General features: G+C 39.1%; 1 protein-coding gene across 4 annotated transcripts in view; it reads right to left on the bottom strand.

Moving 5' to 3' along the window:
- Positions 1-21,172, bottom strand: part of LOC108442937 — a 29,489-nt gene extending 8,317 nt beyond the window's left edge. For 3 of the 4 annotated variants that reach the window (XM_037530854.1, XM_037530855.1, XM_037530856.1), the window contains exons 1-14: positions 21,036-21,172; positions 18,356-18,622; positions 16,771-17,367; positions 15,226-15,872; positions 14,581-14,655; positions 12,862-12,985; positions 9,240-9,358; positions 8,680-8,739; positions 7,630-7,763; positions 7,167-7,338; positions 6,087-6,211; positions 3,809-3,949; positions 2,171-2,231; positions 1,174-1,274 (exon numbers count right to left, since the gene is read on the bottom strand). In XM_037530854.1, the coding sequence (XP_037386751.1) occupies positions 1,174-1,274; positions 2,171-2,231; positions 3,809-3,949; positions 6,087-6,211; positions 7,167-7,338; positions 7,630-7,763; positions 8,680-8,739; positions 9,240-9,358; positions 12,862-12,985; positions 14,581-14,655; positions 15,226-15,872; positions 16,771-17,367; positions 18,356-18,622; positions 21,036-21,078 (2,666 nt within the window). In that variant the 5' untranslated portion in view covers positions 21,079-21,172. The remainder of the gene's footprint in view (positions 1-1,173; positions 1,275-2,170; positions 2,232-3,808; positions 3,950-6,086; positions 6,212-7,166; positions 7,339-7,629; positions 7,764-8,679; positions 8,740-9,239; positions 9,359-12,861; positions 12,986-14,580; positions 14,656-15,225; positions 15,873-16,770; positions 17,368-18,355; positions 18,623-21,035) is intronic. The other variant, XM_037530857.1, reaches the window with a different exon arrangement.
- Between the last annotated feature and the right edge of the window lie 151 nt (positions 21,173-21,323).

Here is a 21,323-nt window from a genome sequence, read left to right as displayed (position 1 = left end):
CACACTGCCACTGCTTGGGCCAGTCGTGGACTGGAGGTTAGGGAACCATTTTCGTGAACGGAAGTCACCGGTTCGATCCCCAGTGCCGACAGCACATGACTGAGTTGTCCTTGAGCAAGATACCTAACCCCCAACTGCTCCCCGGGCGCTGCGGATTGGGCTGCCCACCGCTCCGGGCAAGTGTGCTCACTGCCCCCTTGTGTGTGTGTGTGTGTGTGTGTGTGTGTGTGTGTACACGCTCACTAGAGCGTATGTGGTGTTTCACTTCATGGATGAGTTAAATGTGGAGATAAAATTTCACCATGTGGGACAAACAAGGGTCTCTTAATCACTCACTGACAACCATGTAACTGGCAGATGGAACCTTGTCATGACAGAGGTGGGTAGAAATGAAATGCTGTAAAATAAAACACCGGTAGCGCATACTTTATAAATAAATTACCTATATCTGAAATTACAGCAACATGTTCATCAAAATGCACTAATTTAGAAAGCCAGGCATTCATTATTACTACAACATCATCACCACAGAGGTGTATCTACTGGCAGTGCAGACAGGGCAACTGCATCTTTACTGGGGGGTAGCTCATGGGTCACTCACTAACTCAGGGGTAGCGATGATAATGCAATACCACCATTATCTGACATTAGAACCTGGTTGAGACATCAATTCACTGACACTGTTCGTTTTTCTTCTTTGCAGGTTTTCGTATGGAGAGCCAAAACATGGGATGTGTTGTACTAAGCCTCATAAGATCCAAGTTATGTCACTGTAATAACAAAGTTAGTAAAGACTAACTATAAGTTAGTAAAACCATTTCAATATTTGCTCCTTCTGTTCCATTTTCTGATCATTTTCAGAATCAGAAATACAATCAGAATTAGAAAAAATTTACCAAATCTTTGCCGGTTGTGCTTTTTAACAACATGACAAAACAAATAACACTGATAGCTGGTTACAGACTAAATCACTTTTGCCTTCACTCACATTTCATTGTTTCATATTTTCTGCAGGGGACTTTTTATTACACAGCCTGTCATTGGCCTAATATCTATAATTACACTGATAACTGAGCTCACTAGAATAAGCTCAGAACACAATGCAGGCACTGTGGCAGAGAGGGGACAGCCACGTGTGTGTACGCGCATGTGTGTGTGAGCGCACATGTGTACCTCTCAGTGTTACACTGGGTGTGGGACAGTCCAGTAGGTGGTCGGCTCTGGTCAGAGGCGCCAAAACCGCTGTCTGTCTCCGGGCTCACGAATCTCTGCAACTACCAGCACAACATTTCCTCTGATAATCAAAATTAGCCTATGATCCTCTGTAGAACACAGTGGAATATTTTTCTTTAATGTATGGAGTACTGTGCAAAAGTATGAGCACATCTGACACCGTGACCTCTAATGATAATTGTGTATTTTTATCATTATACTGATTATCAATTAGCTTTAGTGCTGTGGACCAATAGTTGCACCTTGTACTTGTACTGAACTACATTCTGTTCCTCCCTCAACACATCTGTGATGAGATGAAATGACATTAAAACTGATTTTGACTTTATCTTGGCAGTCAGCACTTAGTCACATGCAAAAATTTGAATACTACATGATTTTCTAAGAGAAAATAATAGAACACTTCCTCTGCACACTTTGACTTGCACGATGTCTATTGAACATGTATACAGTTCTGTGAAAAAGTATTTGCCCTTCACCTGATTTCTTTGGTTTATGCTAATTTGTCAAAGTTAAATGTTTCATCCAACTCATTTAAATTTCAGATAAAGACAACATGAGTAAACACAAAATGCAGCTTTTAAATGGTCCTTCCATTGATTAGAGATAAAGATGTATTCAAAAGCCTTCTGAAAAAGTCATTGCCCCCTAAACGTAAAAACTGGCTGTGCCAGCCTTGACAGTGACAACTGCAATCAAACATTTGCAATAACTTGCGATGAGTCTTTTACATCACTGTGGAGGAATTTTGGCCCACTCTTCTTTGCAGAGTTGCTTTAATTCGGCTACATTGGAGGGTTTTCAAGCATTAACTGCCTGTTTAAGGTCTTGCCGCAGTATTTTGAAGGGATTCAAGTCAGGAGTCTTCCACTGTTATGATGCCACTCGTGATCCTTTCACAGAAGAATAAATTCATGCATGTGTGAGTGGGTGTTACCTGTGCTATGTTGGTATGCTGTTCTGGGGGGTCTTGCATGTGAAATTCTATATCTTCAGTTCTTACATGAGACAAAAGAGGTTACAATGCAGTGATATTAATGCAGTCTAATAGATGGCAATACATTTTATATATAATTAATATGGAAACATCGGCACAGTTAATTTTAGCCTACATTTCACTGTTAGTGATTCATATGTGGAAAAGCACAACATTAATGGAGTAAACCCATTTTAAATGAATCCTAAATGTATATCTGCGGTATAAAGATATAATTATCTTCATACACACCTTGTAAGTGCTTATATTTGAGGTATTTGGGTAAAACGGGGAGTTTGAAAATAACTAGTTGTACTTGATTACTGTAATTTTTCAGTATGTCTGCATAATTCAGTGGTTAAGATGGAAACAAATTCATTCAAAGTGGGTCACTGTGGAGAAGCTTGCTGAATTAGATTTTCTCCAAATCGACTGCATGTCTTTGGACTGTCGGAGGAAACCAGTGCAGACACAGGGATAACATGCAAACTCCACATGGAAAGGACCCTGGTCACTCAACCGTTACCCACTGTGCCACCGTGCCACACAGCAGAAATATAGCCATTTTATAATTTTGTCTAAAACAACCAGTGAATCTAATCAGAACATATTTTCAGAATTTTTGGAAAAGTAATGCTGAAAATGAGAAAACAGTAAATCAGAAAGGATATTTCTTTGGGCAATAACATTACATTACATTACATATATATATATACATATATATATATATATATATATATATATATATATATATATATATATATATATATATATATATATATATATTACACACACACACACACACACACACACACACACACACACACACACACACGCACACGCACACACCGAATGTACACTTCCACCATGGATGGACTAAAAAACACACTTCAGACCATAATATTCTCTATGGTATAACAACATTTCATTCATCAGGCAGTGCATTCATAACCATTTCATTCCATAACTTTCTGTGAGGGAACTTTTAGAGGCATTAAACTCTTCAGAGATCGGGTTCCTATCACCACCACTGAAACCAAATCCGACTCAGCAAGATTCTGCAGAACAAAGCTTTTCACATCAAAACACTCCAAATGACTTTGGTTACATCTTAATGATTGAATTATGCAATTTTGAAAAAAAACTGGTGGACCTTTAAATAAAGTCTCTCTCTGTATTTTTCTACACCTGAGAGTGAGCATTTTTTTAATGTAGAAAAACAGTCACAAGATTGCTTCTTTTATGGCTTCATGTCTTTAATAATCATAATTAAACCGCCTGAAAAATTACAGAGCTTAGCTAAGAAAGATAGAAACTATTACCTGATTTGAAGAAATACCACCTTAGTCGATTGGCCAAGACATTTTCTGTGACCAAAATATGCTTGTTTAATTTTGTACTAGAGCTACAAAGCTAATAAAATAGAAGCTTTCTGGGTGATGCATACTCTTCTATGTCTGGGCCAATCAACTAGAGTAAAAGGGAAAATTGTGTAAATATTATTTTGCTGAATATTTTGTTTAAATGTATTAGAAAACATCTATACAGTATCCAGAATTCAAATAGGGCTGATGTGTACACAAATCTGACAGTGCTTACCTGTTTGGTGTTCTCTGATGATTTCGTGAAGCTGGCTCGGTTAACTGCGCCAGGAAGTCCTCACAGTATTCTTCCTCACATGGCACGTTCATGCTACCCTCCTCATCCTCCCTGCTGGTGCAGGACATCTGGCTGAAGACGCTGGAATAGCACAGAGGTCAGATGACGAAATTGATAGAAACGATGGTGGAGGGAACTGAATGTTTCCACTTTGAAACTGATACACATGCCAGAGACATCTGATCACACATGCACACATATCACAAGACACACTCTCAGCTTACAGCCTCCATCATCACAAACCGTCTACTAAGCCCCTGCGGGCCCTTGCAAACGCTACTACTGTATGAGTTTAGACTCTTGTTGGCCAACATTCAGCTAGATCATTCTCTAATTAAAGTTTTGAATGGATAGGTTTTTGGATAGAATTTTTTATAATTATAAAGGATATGTTTGCTGTTGAGATAATGTTTAAAAACGTTTATCTTACTATTGACTGCCATATAAATAATTGTGATTAACCATGAAATTGTCTTTTTTATTCCTTGTATGCAACTATTATAAAAACCACTAGTCCCGCATAAATGTACACAAGTTTTCCACTTCCCAGCTGGTATCCAAATTTTGCTTCTTTGTTTTAGCACTTGAGCTATGAGGGTAACATCGCTAGCAAATGCTAGAAGTCAATGATCACCCAAATATTTTCAGGAAATACATTATATTGCCAAAAGTATTTGCTCGTCTGCCTTCACACACATATGAACTTGACTGACTTCCCATTGTTAATCCATAGGGTTTAGGGGTGTGTTGGAATTTTTGACCATTCTTCCAGAAGTGCATTTGTGAAGTCAGGTGTTCTGTCAGGTTGAGGTCATGACTCTGTGCAGGCCAGACAAGTTCTTCCACATCAAACTCACTCATCCGTGTCTTTAAGGGCCTTGCTTTGTGCACTGGTGCATAGTCATGCTGGAACAGGAACAGACCATCCCCAAACTGTTCCCACAAAGTTAGGAGCATGAAATCATCCAAGATCTCTTGGTCTGCTGAAACATTGAGTTCCTTTCACTGGAACTAAGGTGCCGAGCCCAACTCCTGAAACACAGCCCAACACCATAATCCCCCCTCCACCAAACTTTACACTTGGCACAATGCAGTCAGACAAGTACCGTTCTCCTGGCAACCACCAAACCCAGACTCATCTATTGGATTGCCAGACGGAGAAGTGTGATTCATCAGTCCAGAGAACACGTCTCCACTGCTCTAGAGTCCAGTGGCAGCGCTTTACACCACTGCATTCAACGCTTTGCATTGTGCTTGGTAATGTAAGGCTTGGATGCAGCTGCTCGGCCATGGAAACCCATTCCATGAAGCTCTCTATGCTGTTCTTGAGCCAATTTGAAGGCCACATGAAGTTTGGAGGTCTGTAGTGATTGACTCTGCAGAAAGTTGGCGACCTCTGCACACTATGCCCCTCAGCACCTGCTGACCCTGCTCTGTCAATTTATGTGGCTTACCACTTCGTGGCTGAGTTGCTGTCGTTTCCAATCACTTCCACTTTGTTATAATACTACTGACAGTTGACTGTGGAATATTTAGTAGTGAGAAAATTTCATGACTGGACTTCCTATCATGATACCACGCTGCATTCACTAAGCTCCTGAGAGCGACCCATTCTGTCACAAATGTTTGTAGAGGCAGTCTGCAGGCCTAGGTGCTTGGTTTTATACACCTGTGGCCAAGGAAGTGATTGGAACACCTGAATTTAATGATTTGGATGGGTGACTGAATCCTTTACAGGCCCCAGCATGCACTGCAATGTAATGTGCTCCAACACTCCTACCCCAACAACAATCTACAGCACAGCGGTTTCACCTCAATTCTACACATTTCTGCACAATTTCACACCAGTCATATCACCAAAATACATTTTAGCTGCAGTTCAATATAAACACTTAACGTAAACTCAGCAGCTCTTAATGAACTTGCAGCAAAGAAAGGATGCCGGGAGTCTACTTCAATCAAAAAGGTAGGTTTAAAAGACTGAGCACCATTTCAAATGTCCATGTAATATTTCAAGGTCTACTACAAGTGTCTGTATTTTACTATGGAGGTTTTTGCATATTTTGAATAAACAGCCATTTCAGGTTGTAGCTCAACATTAATTAAAAATGAAATAAAAACATTTTGTTTTTCTGGCCCACAGATTTGAGGAGATTTTTTAAATGTGGCCCTTTTACTGGTTGAGTTTGACACTCCTTTACAAGAGTAGAACACATACTGTAGCCTGAAGCTGTTCTCGCTCGGGCAGCTGAGGGGTGAGTCTGCAGCTGAAGGCCCATCATTGATGGTTTTAAAGTGTTCCTCTTCCTCTCCCACGCTAGTGGAGAAACTGAAGACTGGCTCCTGTAAGAACATAAGGAGCCAAAGTTCAGCCTGTACAGCTCCGTCATGCAGTACACTTATCATATCACAGCACAGCAATACATGAATAGCAAATCAGCACGGTGGAACACTGCTATTCACGTGGCATATGAGTGTTTATGTAATAGCAATGTGTGCGTGAGTTAATTTAGTAATTTCAAGAAGCATACAAACACATGCACGCATAAACAAACACTCGATACACTGTCACTCATTGCCTCATTCATTCCGTTATCTCTCCAGTGAGATGCAGTTGGCTGTTATATTAGAACCTGATGACAGTGTGTTTTTATTCTGTAATCAACTATTCGATAACTTAAGTGATAACTGACAGGAACACAGTGGAAAGAATAGATAACCTGTGGCCTTGTTTTTACTCACTGCTGCTGAATAGGGGTGTAACGACACAGAGGATATCAGTTTCAGCACAATTTTTGATTGTTAGGTCAATTAGGTTAATTGGACATACAGTACTGTGCAAAGGTAAGAGATTATTCTTTCATATAATTAATTTCAAGTCTCAATTTAGACTCATCAGTTCATAAAACTATATTTCTTTTTCTCAGGAACAGCTCTTTGACAGCTATAAATCCTTTCAGACTCATAGTGTTGAGTTGTCGACTCACAGTGGAAGGATGGACTGAACCAACTGTGTTTAACAATATTTTCCCATCTGAAAGAAGGGTGGAGCTTGATTTTCACCTGTACCTCAAAGAGGGAAGCTTTAAGTACTGTTTATCTGATAGTTAGGAGTCCTGTTTTCTCTGTGGTTTAATCCATTTTTGAACTGCAGTTTGGAAAAATCTGGGGGTTCTTTAAGTTATTTATCTATGACTTTTAATACAAGTGCAAGCGAACATTCTTCCAAGTGGACATTTTCTTATGAAGGTTAAAAGACAAATGGTAAGGTGTTATTATAAGTGAGAGCCAGTGTCACCTCATGGAGTGTTGCCTGGTATGAGGCAGAAGGGACGATCTCCCCATGCAGTGAAGGAGTGGGAGTGGAGGATGAGTGAGGAAGAGAGAGCGCGTGATGGGTGTTTCTGTCTATCTGTTCCTTTATGTCCTCCAGCTGCATGCCTAGCCGGAATATCTCTCCTTCCACCTGCCTTCCACACATCCACACGAGAAAATGGATATGTTATAAACAGCCCTCATGCAAGATATCTACAGATTTGACCAAGGCTAACAATTTAAACAAGGATATTCAGCTTATTTTCTGAATATCAGTGCAGACTTAGCTCCATTTACTTCATTCATATGGACATAAGTTTGAAAACCACTGGTAAAATTACATGTTTTGTTGATTTTCTAAGTGAAATTTTGTTTGTAAATGATAAGCTTTTCGTACCCAAGCTACTCTTTTGCTCTAAAAAATGGGTTTAAACATGTTTTTCTACCTGTCAGGGTCAAACTCCCCCGTGTTCCTGTCGAAACCCATATAATTCTGCATCTCCAGCACTCTGTGCTCCTCTTTCTTACTCATGTAGTTCCGCTCCAGCTGATCCAGAGCCTCCATCATGCCCTTAAACATCTGCTCATGGAGAACACAAAACACCACCCTCTGAACACCTGCTCACAGAACACAAACCACACCCAAACATTTGCTCACACAGAGCAGAGACTATTAGCATGCTGGTGCTAAACAATCATCACCCTGACCAGATCATGTGACCTAAACAGATACTCTTAAACATTCACACACAGGAACATATCTTGGGCCCTTTCATACCTAGTATTAACTAAATTAACTGAATGAAGCAAATCATTTCCCCTAATAGTGAGAGTGACCTCACCTATAATGACCCTGGACAGCAAACACAGTGAAAGACTGATGTAGTAAATGAGTGCTACCCTTCCATCTGTCATCCGAGTCACACAGAAATGTTAAACGACTATAAAGTTACAATAAATCTGCATTATCATAAGGCTTTTTAAGCAAATATATAACTAACAAGAGTTTGTAGTCTGCGAAACATGAAAGTCTAAAAAACAGCAAGGATTCCCTGAACAGCTTTTTATATCTGCATTTACAGTCAAGTGACAAATATTAATTAATATGTATTGTTTCATTTTTATTACAGGCCAACAAAAGCAAATAAACACATATTTAATTCCTTAAAAAGCTCCTTAGATTGATTTGTTGTTACAGTTGTAACATTACCGCTTCATACATTTTAACATTGAGTCTTTGTATGTATGCACACTGCAGCCATTAATGATGTCACTGCAGGTCTAAATTATGTGTTTATTGCAGAAACTCAATTGAGATAACGATAAAAATACAAAGTGGTGCAGCCTTAGTCACTGATCACTTATGAAAGTGGATTCAATGATCTTTCCACTTAAGATCAGAGCTATGCTGTATGATAATTGCCAGGGTAAATGAGGGCCTTGTTTCATTTTCACAACAGATGACCTCAGCCAAGGCAAGACAAATGTGATGCTACCTTTTGCTGTTCTTCAACAGTTAGCGACATGTTGCTGATGCACTTTTTGAATTCCTCCACCTGCCAAGGCAGACAGAAAAAAGTGTGTTTACATTTGTATGTATTCAATAACTGACAGTCCATTCACTTGTATGATTTGCATCAATTCTTTTGCACCTTTAGAGCTTTAATATGACTTATTAATAACTTGAATTAAAATGTGGCACCACCCGATTTGCACATATATGTGGAAATAGGAACAATAGGAACAGATTACCCTTAAAATCATAATATATTTTCTTCTTTACTGTGGTGTATTTCTGAGTGAAACAGAGTATCAGGGAAGGTCTCTGAGCAAGATGAGCATTTCTCTTAATGATAGGTGGGGGTGGCTGGAAGGGGATGTCACATGATATTATTAGTAAATATTACTTTCACACAGCAGTGGGTGGAAAAAAAAATTTAATCTCAGTGTTACTGATTCCATTTTGATTTGCATTATCACGTGACCCATAGGATGCACACAGTACACTCCTTAACACAGATTCAACACAGAGGCTCAATGAATCACTTGATTTTACCTTCTTCACAAACTGTTCAATAACGGCTCTGAGCTCAGTGGTCAGTCTCTGGCCCTCAGTTATGCTCTTCTGCATGGAAAGTGAGCTCTGCACAGCATCTCTTTTCACCTCAACCAACCCTACACAAATTACATACATATACATACACACACACACACACACACACACACACACACACACACACACACACACACACACACACACACACATACATATATATATATATATATATATATATATATATATATATATATATATATATATATACACACACACACAAAACAGATATACAAACAGATAAACAAAGTCATTCAAAGTGATTTACTGTAATAGTGTACTTTAGAGAAATGTACTCCCTCAGATTTCTTTACGGTGGTGGTGAAAGGAACCAGGGGTCGTGGTGTCTACAACACATAGCCATTTTATTTACCATCGAAAACAACCAGAGAGCCTTGAGTCTATATACGTAATGTTCATAAGGGTAAAACATTGGTTTTAGTTTTCTTTGGGGACACAATTTTGCCATACCACACCCTACATGTACCTCTCTAGCATGAAAACATAAAAAAACTCATTTCAGGCCAAAAGCATATTGCTAAATTATCGCAAAACACTGCTACAGCAACATACAATCCCTTTCACAAAAAAAGATGGGACACTCTGCAAAAATGAAAATAAAAACAGAATGTAATGATGCGCAAATGAGTTAAACCCAATTTGAATTTGATGCCAACAATAAGTTTCAAAAAAGTTGTGATGGGGCATGTTTACCACTGCGTTGCATCACCTCTTGATCTTGATACATCTTGATACAGCATTTCAGAGCGCCATCACGGATGCTGTTTTTTAAACTGCGCACTGAAAGCAAGCTGGATAGTCCCTCTCCTCTTTAGCCAAGAGGAAGCGGTGTCCATGATTTCCAAAAAGAATTTCAAATTTTGAGTTGTTGGAACACAGGACACTATTCCACTTTGCCTCTGCTCATCTTAAATGAGTTCAGGCCCAGAGAAGGTGGCGGTATTTCTGGATCCTGTTTATATATGGCTTCTTCTTTGTGTGGTAGTGGTTTAACTTGCATTTGTGGATACAGTGACAAACTGTGCCCACAGACAATGGTATCCACTTTTAATGCATGCTTTTAATGCAGTGTCACCTTAGGACTCAAAGATCAAGACCAGCCAAAACTGCTTTTTGGCCTTGTTCAGAAATTTCTACAGAAGCTACATTCTGGGAATCTTTTAATGATATTATGTAGCACAGATAATAAAATTCCCAAGTTCTTTGCTATCTTACAACCCCAATTCCAATTAAGTTGGGACGTTGTGTAAAACAAATTTTTAAAAAAATATGATGATTTGCAACCTATATTCGATTGAATACACTACAAAGACAAGATATTTAATGTTCAAACGGATAAACTTTATTGTTTTTTGCAAATATCCAGTCATTTTGAATTTGATGCCTGCAACACGTTCCAAAGAAGTTGGGACAGGGGCAACAAAAGACTGGGAAAGTTGAGGAACGGCTGTTTGGAACAGTCCACAGGTGAACAGGTTAATTGGAAACAGATGAGTGTCATGACTGGGTATAAAGGGAGCATCCCTGACAGGCTCAATTGTTCACAAGCAAGGATGGGGCAAGGTTCACCACTTTGTGAACAACTGCATGAACAAATAGTCCAACAGTTTAAGAACAACGTTTCTCAACATGCAATTGCAAGCAATTTAGGGATTTCATCATCTACAGTCCATAATATCATCAAAAGATTCAGAGAATCTGGAGAAATCTCTGCAAGTAAGCAGCAAGGCAGAAAACCAACATTGAAATGCCCGTGACCTTCGATCCCTCAGGCGGCACTGCATTAAAAACTGACATTCTGTAACAGATGTTACCACATACATGGGCTCAGGAACACTTCAGAAAACCATCGTCAGTTGTGGGGCGCTCGGGGCCAGGGATCACAGAAGAAGAGAAGTACGTCAGGAGGGAGAGAAAAAAAACAAAGTCAAATGTCTTTAGGCTGGGCCATGCAGTTGCTCGCTGCCCAAAACAAAGGGTGCTGAAGGGGGCAAGCCACCTTCAACAGCCCGGAGAGCAGCCCGTAGCTGGTTTGGCTCGGAGGAGCTGGATCGGTGAGACGGCCGCCGGCCGCACAGTGAACACAGTTCGTCACTCCATCTACAAGTGCAAGTTAAAACTCTGCCATGCAAAGCGAAAGCCAAATATCAACAACACCCAGAAACGCCACTGGTTTCTCTGGGCCCGAGCCCATCTGAGATGGACTGACGCAAAGTGGAAAAGTGTCCTGTGGTCTGACGAGTCCACATTTCAAATTGATTTCGGAAATCATGGACCTCGTGTCCTCCGAGCCAAAGAGAAAAAGTCCGGATTGCTATCAGTGCAAAGTTCAAAAGCCAGCATCTCTGATGGTGTGGGGGTGTGTTAGTGCCCATGGCATGGGTAACATGCACATCTGTGAAGGCACCATTAATGCTGAAAGGTACATACAGGTTTTGGAGCAACATATGCTGCCATCCAAGCAACGTCTTTTTCAGGGACATCCCTGCTTATTTCAGCAAGACGATGCCAAGCCACATTCTGCACGGGTTACAACAGCATGGTGTCGTAGTAAAAGAGGGTGGGTACTAGACTGGCCTGCCTGCAGTCCAGACCTGTCTCCCATTGAAAATGTGTGGTGCATTATGAAGCACAAAATACGACAACGGAGACCCCGGACTGTCAAGCAACTGAAGTTGTACATCAAGCAAGAATGGGAAAGAATTCCACCTACAAAGCTTCAACAATTAGTGTCCTCAGTTCCCAAACACTTATTGAGTGTTGTTAAAAGGTGACGTAACACAGTGGTAAACATGCCCCTGTCCCAACTTTGGATCTTTGGAATGTGTTGCAGGCATCAAATTCAAAATGAGTGAATATTTGCAAAAAACAATAAAGTTTATCCGTTTGAACATTAAATGTCTTGTCTTTGTAGTGTATTTAGTTGAATATAGGTTGAAAAGGATTTGCAAATCATCATTCTGTTCATATTTTATGTAAAAGCTTTCTATTATAGCTCACTTTTAGATGTATTAAACACTTCAGACTTCTGCTTCCTATCACCACCAATATAAACAATTCAGACTTGATATGTTTCTTCAGAATGATTTCGAAACCAACCTTTGATTCGAAATCAAACCACTCTGAATGATTTTGTTTACATCTTAATCATTTAATTATGCAAAAACCTCAGAAATGGGTGAAAACCCATGTAAATACATCATATTTTCAATACATTTACTTGACTTTTTTTGCTTATCATCACACACAGAAATAGGTTAACTTCTACTATGATAACAATAACAAGCTTCTTAAAAATAGAGATTATTTCACCCTACTAGTGGGGCACTTTTAATTTGTATGCTATTATTCTTTATATGGTTTGTGCTTCTAAAGAAAAGCTTATTCATGCCTAGTACGACTATCAGCTGTCACTGGACCGTTCTGTTTCATGACTGAGGGAGGCAGATCAGGTTTCTTGTTAATTTGTAGCCAGGGATACAGTAGAGAGAGAAGGCCTCTCACATTTCATGGAAGGAGGGCAGTAAAGAAAATGACAACTTGCCTTCCACAGTTGACTGGGGGGTTTGTGGAGAAGCTCTGGTCTGGGCTGGGCCTTGTGTGATGTCTGGTCCACTGACTGTTTCTATCTTGTGTGTTGAGGGTGGCTGTTCACTGAAGATTTGTGTCTTTTTGATGGAAAGAAGTCAAATGAGCATCCTTTCAAAGAATACTACTAACGTTATTTATATGTAGCAATTTTCAAGAGGCAGTAAAATATTATTAAAGCAACACTTCAGCATCCTCCAACATAATCTCTATATGCTGCATCTGTAGCATCCAGTCGATTAACACATTTCCCTGTTCTTAGAACCTGTTGACTTAAAAAACAAACACCCATTGGTTCTGTGAACAGAAGGAAATGCGTCAAAATGATTATTTGTGTATAAAAGACCATATGGTACAGATGATATATTACAAATCTCACATAATTGAGATGTAAACAAAATAACTGAGGGTGATCTAACATGAAATGATGCATTGTTGAGAAAGTTACATCAGACACATACATACTTCTTTATTTTTATTATGATTTAAAACCAGACGCTGAGATGCCTACAATGCAAATGATTACATTTTATGTACCATTCAAAACCACCAGTGAACATGAATATTGGTGAAATAGTACTGCCAGCCAATGAATGGACCATTTAAAATACATTTTATGCCAAAAGCTTAGTCCTTCAAAGGAAATGTTTCAGGCATCAGACAGTGTATTCATAACTGTTTCAAATAATAACTTTCTGTGAGGTGACTTTCAGAGACATTCAGTCATTTGGTTCCCATCACCACCGCTGCAAACAACACTGACTCAGCAAGTTCCTGTAGAATGGAGTATTTCACACCAGACCACTCTCAATCACTTGGTTTACATCTTTTTTGGGGAATACGTTTTTTAGTGAGCTTTGTTTACATGTAGAAATGACACCTAGCAATCTGGCAAATACATAATAACAGAAAAAGTCAGAAAAAATAATTGCATGGTACACAGATCCGTGCATAGTGAAGCTTTCTTTGGCACAGTGGTGACCGTTCAATGACATTGTTTATACAAAATCTCCACTAGCAAATACTATTTCAGTCCAAGCTTGTAATGTCTTTAACTGGAGATGTTTACATCTTAGCAGAATTATTCAGAAATAGTGAAAAATCAATTGAGTTGAAAATGCTGAAGTATTCCTTTAACCGCTGCAATATTGTATCATGCGCAAATGTTTGCGTGCCCCTGGTCAAATGACATTTTGTTGATTTTCTAAGTGAAAATAAGTAAACACACCCTCAGAGAACATACCTTTGCACAATTTAGCACAATTACTGGTAATTTGCTGAACTTAACATATTGGGGAAAAAGTGAAACACAAAATGTGGCAGAAACATGCAAAAGTTATGACACATTTAAATTCCAAAATGTTAAATTTAGCAAATAAATACAAATTATGCACTTAACTTTGCAGAGAAATGCCATATTAGGTTTACTGTAGAGGCTGGTTAACTTGCAAAAAAATGTAATTTAACTCCACATCTTGACATTAATGAATCTGATGTATATTTATTTAAAGTGACAGGGTAAAAATAAGATATATAAATAGTGCATACATATTAACCAGTTTCATCATTGGTGATCAACATGACAATGACGAGCAGTTTTGCAGTCATGCTGATCACCAATGATTCCGCAATGGGAAATAAGAAATATGCGTGAAGGTACAATAAAGCGATGTACCTGATCCCTTGGTCTCATCAGATTGATTAGGTTGTCATCTTCAGGATATTTAGCAAGTAATCTGTTATATTCAGCCTGAAAAAACAGTCCACACAGTAATCAGTTCAAAAAAGGGTGAATACAAGCAGTACATGTTGTAATACAACTACTAACACAGTCCTAGTTTTGGGAGATTGAGGGATATATTCTATATGCTATATTCCTTTGGGAAATAATATTGAAACTTGGTTATAAACTAAGCACTATGAGCCAAGTACAGGACAATGTATTTCCATAATGAAAGAATAGTCCAGTGTTTTCAATCTAGTCTCTATCTGCCATCGCACAGTCAGTTACCACAGACAATCATTTTGATGCGTTTGCCTGTACTTAGAAACTGCCTGATAACACACTCATAACAAAGATCAATGGGCAGATGCTAAGGCACTGGCCCGTTTGCTTCTATTGTGAACACAGGAAAACGTCAAAATCACTGACTATGATAAGTGACAGTACACTACAGATGCAGAAGATAGGGCTTATATTGAAAAACACACAAGTATTTCTTTAACTGTGCTTTCTGGTTGCATATGCACAATCATAGAAGATAAATATAGATATAAATATAATAGAAGATATACATATCATTAGATCATGCATGTTCACCTGTAAATGTTGATCCAGTCTAGATTGCTTTTCCTCATCTTTCCTCATCTCAGTCAGCCAGATAGAGTCCTCCAAAACTCGGCTGATGACATCAACTGTACAGGAGGATGGGGATTTACCCAGAATGCCTGCTGTTGCGTGAGCTCTGTCTGCAGATGGTGTGTGGCAGTCAGGCTTGGTGGGTCCATTACCCTTGGGGATCTTGACTTTAGGGGCCACTTTGGAGAAGTCGGGTAGAGGGTAGTGCACCTGCCCCTGGCCGTACTTTAGCTCGCTGCAGGACCTCGTCCTTCCCAAAAGAAACCTGGCGCTCTGGATGTCTGCCTTAGGCAGATTTGGTGTGCTGGCACTACAGCTATGCCCTGCATTCTCCTCTTCGTCTTCCTTCTCATCCTCAGCTAAATTGACTGGACTGGTGTCTCCGTTACTGATGCAAGATGTTCTGAACACTATAGAGGAGTCAGACTGATTGTGGATGCCTGAACGATTTACCAGTTGGTCAGTGGGTTTATTTCTCTGTGTTGTTGTTTCAGTGACTCTCGTCTTTGAGTCTGTTAAATCTGAGGCTGTGTGGCTTTCACCTCTGCTGGACTCGTTCTCCTCCAGAAGACACGGACTGGCTTTGATCTTAGCACTGTGGCATCCCACTGAGGGAGGATGATATGGCAAAAATATAATATCATAATACTTGAAGAAGTTTTCATTTCTACCCTGCCCTGTTGTAACCTTAGTTTGGGGTGTGTTCCAAACTCTCAAATAAGATATTATACACTGTTAAATTACACTAGATTACTGGCTACTAGTACTAGTAGCTTACTTTACCATATTAACAGTAAATAACTGTAAAATAGCAGGTTACACTATAACCTACCTAGTATACTATACTATACTACACGATTTCACAGTCACCTGGACCTCAAGATCAGTGTGATGTAACTGCATCCTTCTGTATTTTTACAAAATAACTATAAATATAATGCATTTGAGTAGCTATAATTCACTGTAAATTAACCTAGAAACCTTTTAATTTTTTAAAATGTTTCATAAGTTTTATAAGTAATAAACACTTTTGTAACATTACTGGACCAATGCAGTTGGAGAAGAACACTAACTTCCAATTCTGTTACATCAGACAACAGATTCCTGTGTTGGCTAGAGTTTCTCCGAATGATTTGGGGGAAGACTGGGGGCTGTCCTACCCGTACAGAGAGAGTAGGCCAATTATACTCTAGGACTTGGACATATGTTTGTGGCATCTCCACAAATGATTGATTTCTATATTTTGACAAAAATGTTGCTGTATACTTCAGTTCCATTTTAAGTTGAATGAGATTTCTGTCAATGTGCTATTGAGCTTGTCCAACCTTGTAAGCTGCTATGAAAAAATACATTTGTGGGTGGAGAATTTATAGGTGAGTTGGTCTAAATATGTCCTTTTTTATGATATATGCATTTGCTCTGTATTGTAAAAGTACTAACAATACCCATTATACACTCAAAATGATGTAATGTAATATATCCTGTTGACATATTGCCCATCCCTACCTCCTGAGGTGGTGTGGAGCTTGGCTGAAGCTCTGCTCCGTGCTGTCTCATCGATACTGTCCAGCAGGGAGACTTCCGGCATGGTTTCTGCCTCAATCAACCTGCCGCAGTTGATCAGCTCATCCTGGGAGAAATGCCTAAGCAAGAACTCAGGAACTGATGCTGAAACTCGGCTGGGCTCCTGCCCTTGGACAACCCCAACGATAGGTTGATCAGTGTTGTAGATTCCACCATTTACTTTCTCAGTATCTCTGCTGGGCTTGCTGAGGGTGCAGAATGCAGCAGAGCCCTGTTGGTATGTCTCATTCACAATGCAAAGCTCTTTTGAGTTCACTGTATGGCTCTCAGTGTGGAACAAGTAGTTCTGGTGAAGTTCACCATCGTATGGTAGCTCCTCCTGGTCTTCATCGCTGGTGTTGTCATCGTCAGGCCTCCACCGCGGTTGCTCTGGTGTTTTGGGGTATGGAACTGAACCCTTTGCCTCATTTCCTTCGACAACTCTGATGTGGCCATGATCTTTATGTTCATTGCTGATGGAGACAGGGCTCTCAGAGGAATCCTCTTCAACCTCATATGAGTTGGAAAGGCCTGTGTTTTCTACAAATTTAAACAAAACAAAGTATATTCAGTTATTAATCTGAAGACTCCTTATTCAGTAATTACAGTAAATAATATAAAACTACTATGTAGTTATAAGAATGATGTAGTAAGACTAAGGAATCAATAACAGCTTGAAGTTAAAGGGATAAGATAGCTGATCAACTATAAGAACCTTATCTTAAATACATTGAGATATTGATCTTTGATGTGAATATAACCTCAGAATTCTAGAGAAAATTTTAAAATCATCCAAAGGCTAGATTGTTGTTTTTATTTATGTATGCATATTTAAGCAGACTCATTTGCATATGTAAATGTAATTTTTATATCAATGCAATATTTATTCTTTAAAAAAAAAATAAAAAAATCACACTATCCACTTGTAGCATCTAGCCTTAAAAGAGAATTCCACTGCATTTCAAATTTTCCACATAATTCAATTGTTGAAATGTAAACAAAGTTATTCAGAGTGGTTTGATGTGAAATGGTTCATTGAAGAGAAACTTACAGACTAGGATTTCTTAGTAATAGTGGTGACAGGCACTAGGGGTCATGATGTCTACAATTGTTTTGTACTATTTCAAACCACCAGCAAACTGACACTTCTTCTAGGTTATGTAACATTGATGATGGTGAAATAGAGACAAATCTGGAAGAATACATTTTCTTTAGCAACTATTTTACCTTAAAACACCCTGCATGTGGCTCTCCACCATGTATAGATCTTAAAAAAATAACTTCTTGTTGTTGTCACCAGGCAACATATTCATAACCATTTCACGTAATAATTTCTGTGATGTAGCTTTTAGAGACGTTAAACTCTTCAGACATCTGGTTCCTATCACCACCACTGTAAACAATTCTGACTTGGTATGTTTCTCATGAATGGAGGATTTCACATCAAACCATTCTGAATAACTTTATTAACTTTATGACACAGTATGACACCTTATACCTATAAGGTACAAAACCAGGAGACTCTTACCACTGGAATGCATGCTCCCCTGGTTCTGTGAAACATGCACCCTGAAGGAGCCTTGCAGGTCACTCAAATGGAGGCTGTCATCATCACTAATATCCACAAATATACTCTGCTCAAAACGCTTCTCCCAAAGCACTAAAGTGCCGCTCTCAGGATGAGCCTCATCATCTACATCCTCCTTGTCTTCTTCTGTTGTTCGCTCACATCCAATCTGCTGGCACCTCCCCTTGTTGGTCTTACGTCTCTGAGCAGGTGCTTCCCCACTCATTTCTTAGCAACCACAAGAATAAACAGAAGCAAGGCGTACATTGATGTTAAGAGTCGGTGCTGTAGTAGGGGTTCTTTTATTGTGTTCTGTGAGCACATGATAGGCCCATTAAGTGATGAGTGTGTAGTTCTGGGCAAAAGGAATGAATTCATTTTCAGGCATAATGGTCATTAAGTTATGTTATTTATTTTTCAGCGTAAGCAAAAAGGCTAAAAATGGAAAACTACAACATACTATCATTAATATTTAGTGTGTCCACTGTCTGCCTATATTCTAGCTACTATTATTTTCAATAGACTCACTTTTAGGTTTTCAAAGAAGTCTGCATGATTATCTTCCTACAACTCCAAACTTCAGTCTTAGCAGTTGTTTGCATTTGTTGCTTCTCAAAGTCCAAATGATCCCCAACCATTTCAGTGATGTTAAGATCCAGACTCTGTCCAGTTTCTGGGTTCTAAGGCAAATTTTAATCTTTTTTTTTCCTCTTTTCTTTCCTCAGTGAAGGCTTCTTGCATAGCACTGAATTGTCTTCTCACAGCTTTATTAGGTCTTGCATGGTTATTAAGAATCCCATTTTCACTACACCTTTAATAATTATTTTATCTCCAGTTTTGGAAACTTCTTATTTTCCTTTGACCATCCTCTTTGATATACAGCTGGAATATCTTATATCTGATCTATATCTCCTCAGAAAGACACTATATAGCAAAAGCATTGGGGCACACCTCTCAATTACTGAATTCAGGGGTTTCATTTAGTCCCATTGCCACAGGTGTTTAAAATCACCTAGCCATGCAGCCTGCCTTTACAAACATGAAAGAATGGGTTGAGACCTCACTGAAATTGAATGTACTACACCACCGTTTCAACAAGTCAGTTTGAGAAATTTCTACATTTAACTGTGGGTTTACTGAAAAGTAGAAGTGTTTAGGAACCATAGTAACTCAGCCACAAAGTAGTAGACCAGGTAAAGTTACAGAGCGGGTCGCCGAGTGCTGAGGTGCATAGTGCATAAATGTCTCAATATCTGCAGAGTCAGCACAAAAACGGTGTGCCTGGATCTTCATGGAATGGGTTTCTATGGCCGAACAACAGCATGCACGCCTTATATCACCAAGCACAAGTGTTGGATGGAATGGTATAAAGCAAAGGGGGGACCAACTACATATTAATGCCTATGGATTTAGAAAGTGATGTTGTAACAGCTCCTTTAGGTGTAATTTGTAGGTGTCTCAATACTTTTGTCCATATAGTGTATCCCCTTTAGTCATTTTAGATACACATGAGAAAGAAATGTGCAAGGCAGTTAAAGTGAGGTTGGGTAATTGCTTGTGTGCAGCTTTTGTTGGGAGGACACAACTATAGCTGGTTACATACTAATATATTTCAATTTATACATAATATTTAGAGTATTTTGTGTAATATTCTATTAAATCGTGCTTATTTGATGACACTGAAAAATGAATGACTAGTATTCAGTGGCTGTTCTGTCTGGAAATTTAATAAACATCTGTGTGTTCTCTGACTTGTACACACTACTGTGTACATGTATTTCACTATATTTCAAAAACAGTAGGGAAGATGTCAATCTACTTTAATGTGTATCTCAGACTACCAACTTGCTATGACAGGTGTGAATGTCCACTATGTCACTTTCTTGTAGCAGTTTCATTCATTGACTTGAAGGAAATCCAGTCAGTTAGATGTTGCTTTATACTCAGTAAGCTATTCAAGCTCATTTGGTCATGTCAATGGGGAATTCCGCCAAATTTTCAAAGTTTCTGAACAATTCCTTGAGATGTAAAAAGGGGTATTCAGAGTACTGTGACGTGAAATGGATCATTGTAGAGAAACTTACAGAATCAGATTCCTTTACAGTGGTGGTGATGGGAACCAGGGGTCATGATGCCTACATCACAAATATAGCCATTTTATTTACTATCCAAAACTAGAAGTGAACCTAAATGTGCCTTTTGAGATTTTATATGTAATGTAGATGATGATAAAATAAATGGTAAATCTGAAAAAATAAGTTTTCTTTGGGGACTATTTTGTCTAAGAACCCCCTGCATGTACCCCTCTGCCATGAACAAATTCAAAGTCAAAACGTCATCACAAAACTATCATAAAACAATGTCTCAAATGTCAGGTAACATATCTAACCATTTCATATAATAACTTTCTATGAGGGAGCTTTCAGAGGCATTAACCTCTTCACCACCACTGTAAACAATTCTCACTTGGCTAATTTCTCTAGAAAAGAGAACTTCACACCAAACCATTGGATGAGGTGGTCACCTGAAGTGAGTTGTAACACCATCCTGTCTCGGAACCCATGTCAACCGTTTAACTATGTAGGATTTTTGGAAAATCGGTGGAGTTCCCCTTTAAAGAACCAGTGGAAAGTCAGCTTACCTTTTGATGAAATTCTTCGGTTGGGGTCCGTCATTACTGACATTCAGCATACTCTGTTCTCGTGTCGTAGATGAGGCAAAAGGACCATGACATAACACCCCTAAGGAGTTACGAGTCAGGATGGTGTTACAACTCACTTCAGGTGACCACCTGAAGACTCGTAAATAATACACGCCAGTCTGGTTTTTGACGCGATGGATTGGCTGTTCCAGGAGGTGGGAGGAGTTTGGTTACTTTGGTAACCCGAAGTCTCTCAAAAACGGGCTCTCGGTCCAAGTTCAGGCTCAA

The sequence above is a fragment of the Pygocentrus nattereri genome, chromosome 19 (genome assembly GCF_015220715.1).
Source record: "Pygocentrus nattereri isolate fPygNat1 chromosome 19, fPygNat1.pri, whole genome shotgun sequence".
Taxonomy (NCBI): Eukaryota; Metazoa; Chordata; class Actinopteri; order Characiformes; family Serrasalmidae; genus Pygocentrus; species Pygocentrus nattereri.
Note: the sequence above shows the minus strand (reverse complement) of the source record. Positions and strands in the feature narration are given on the sequence as shown.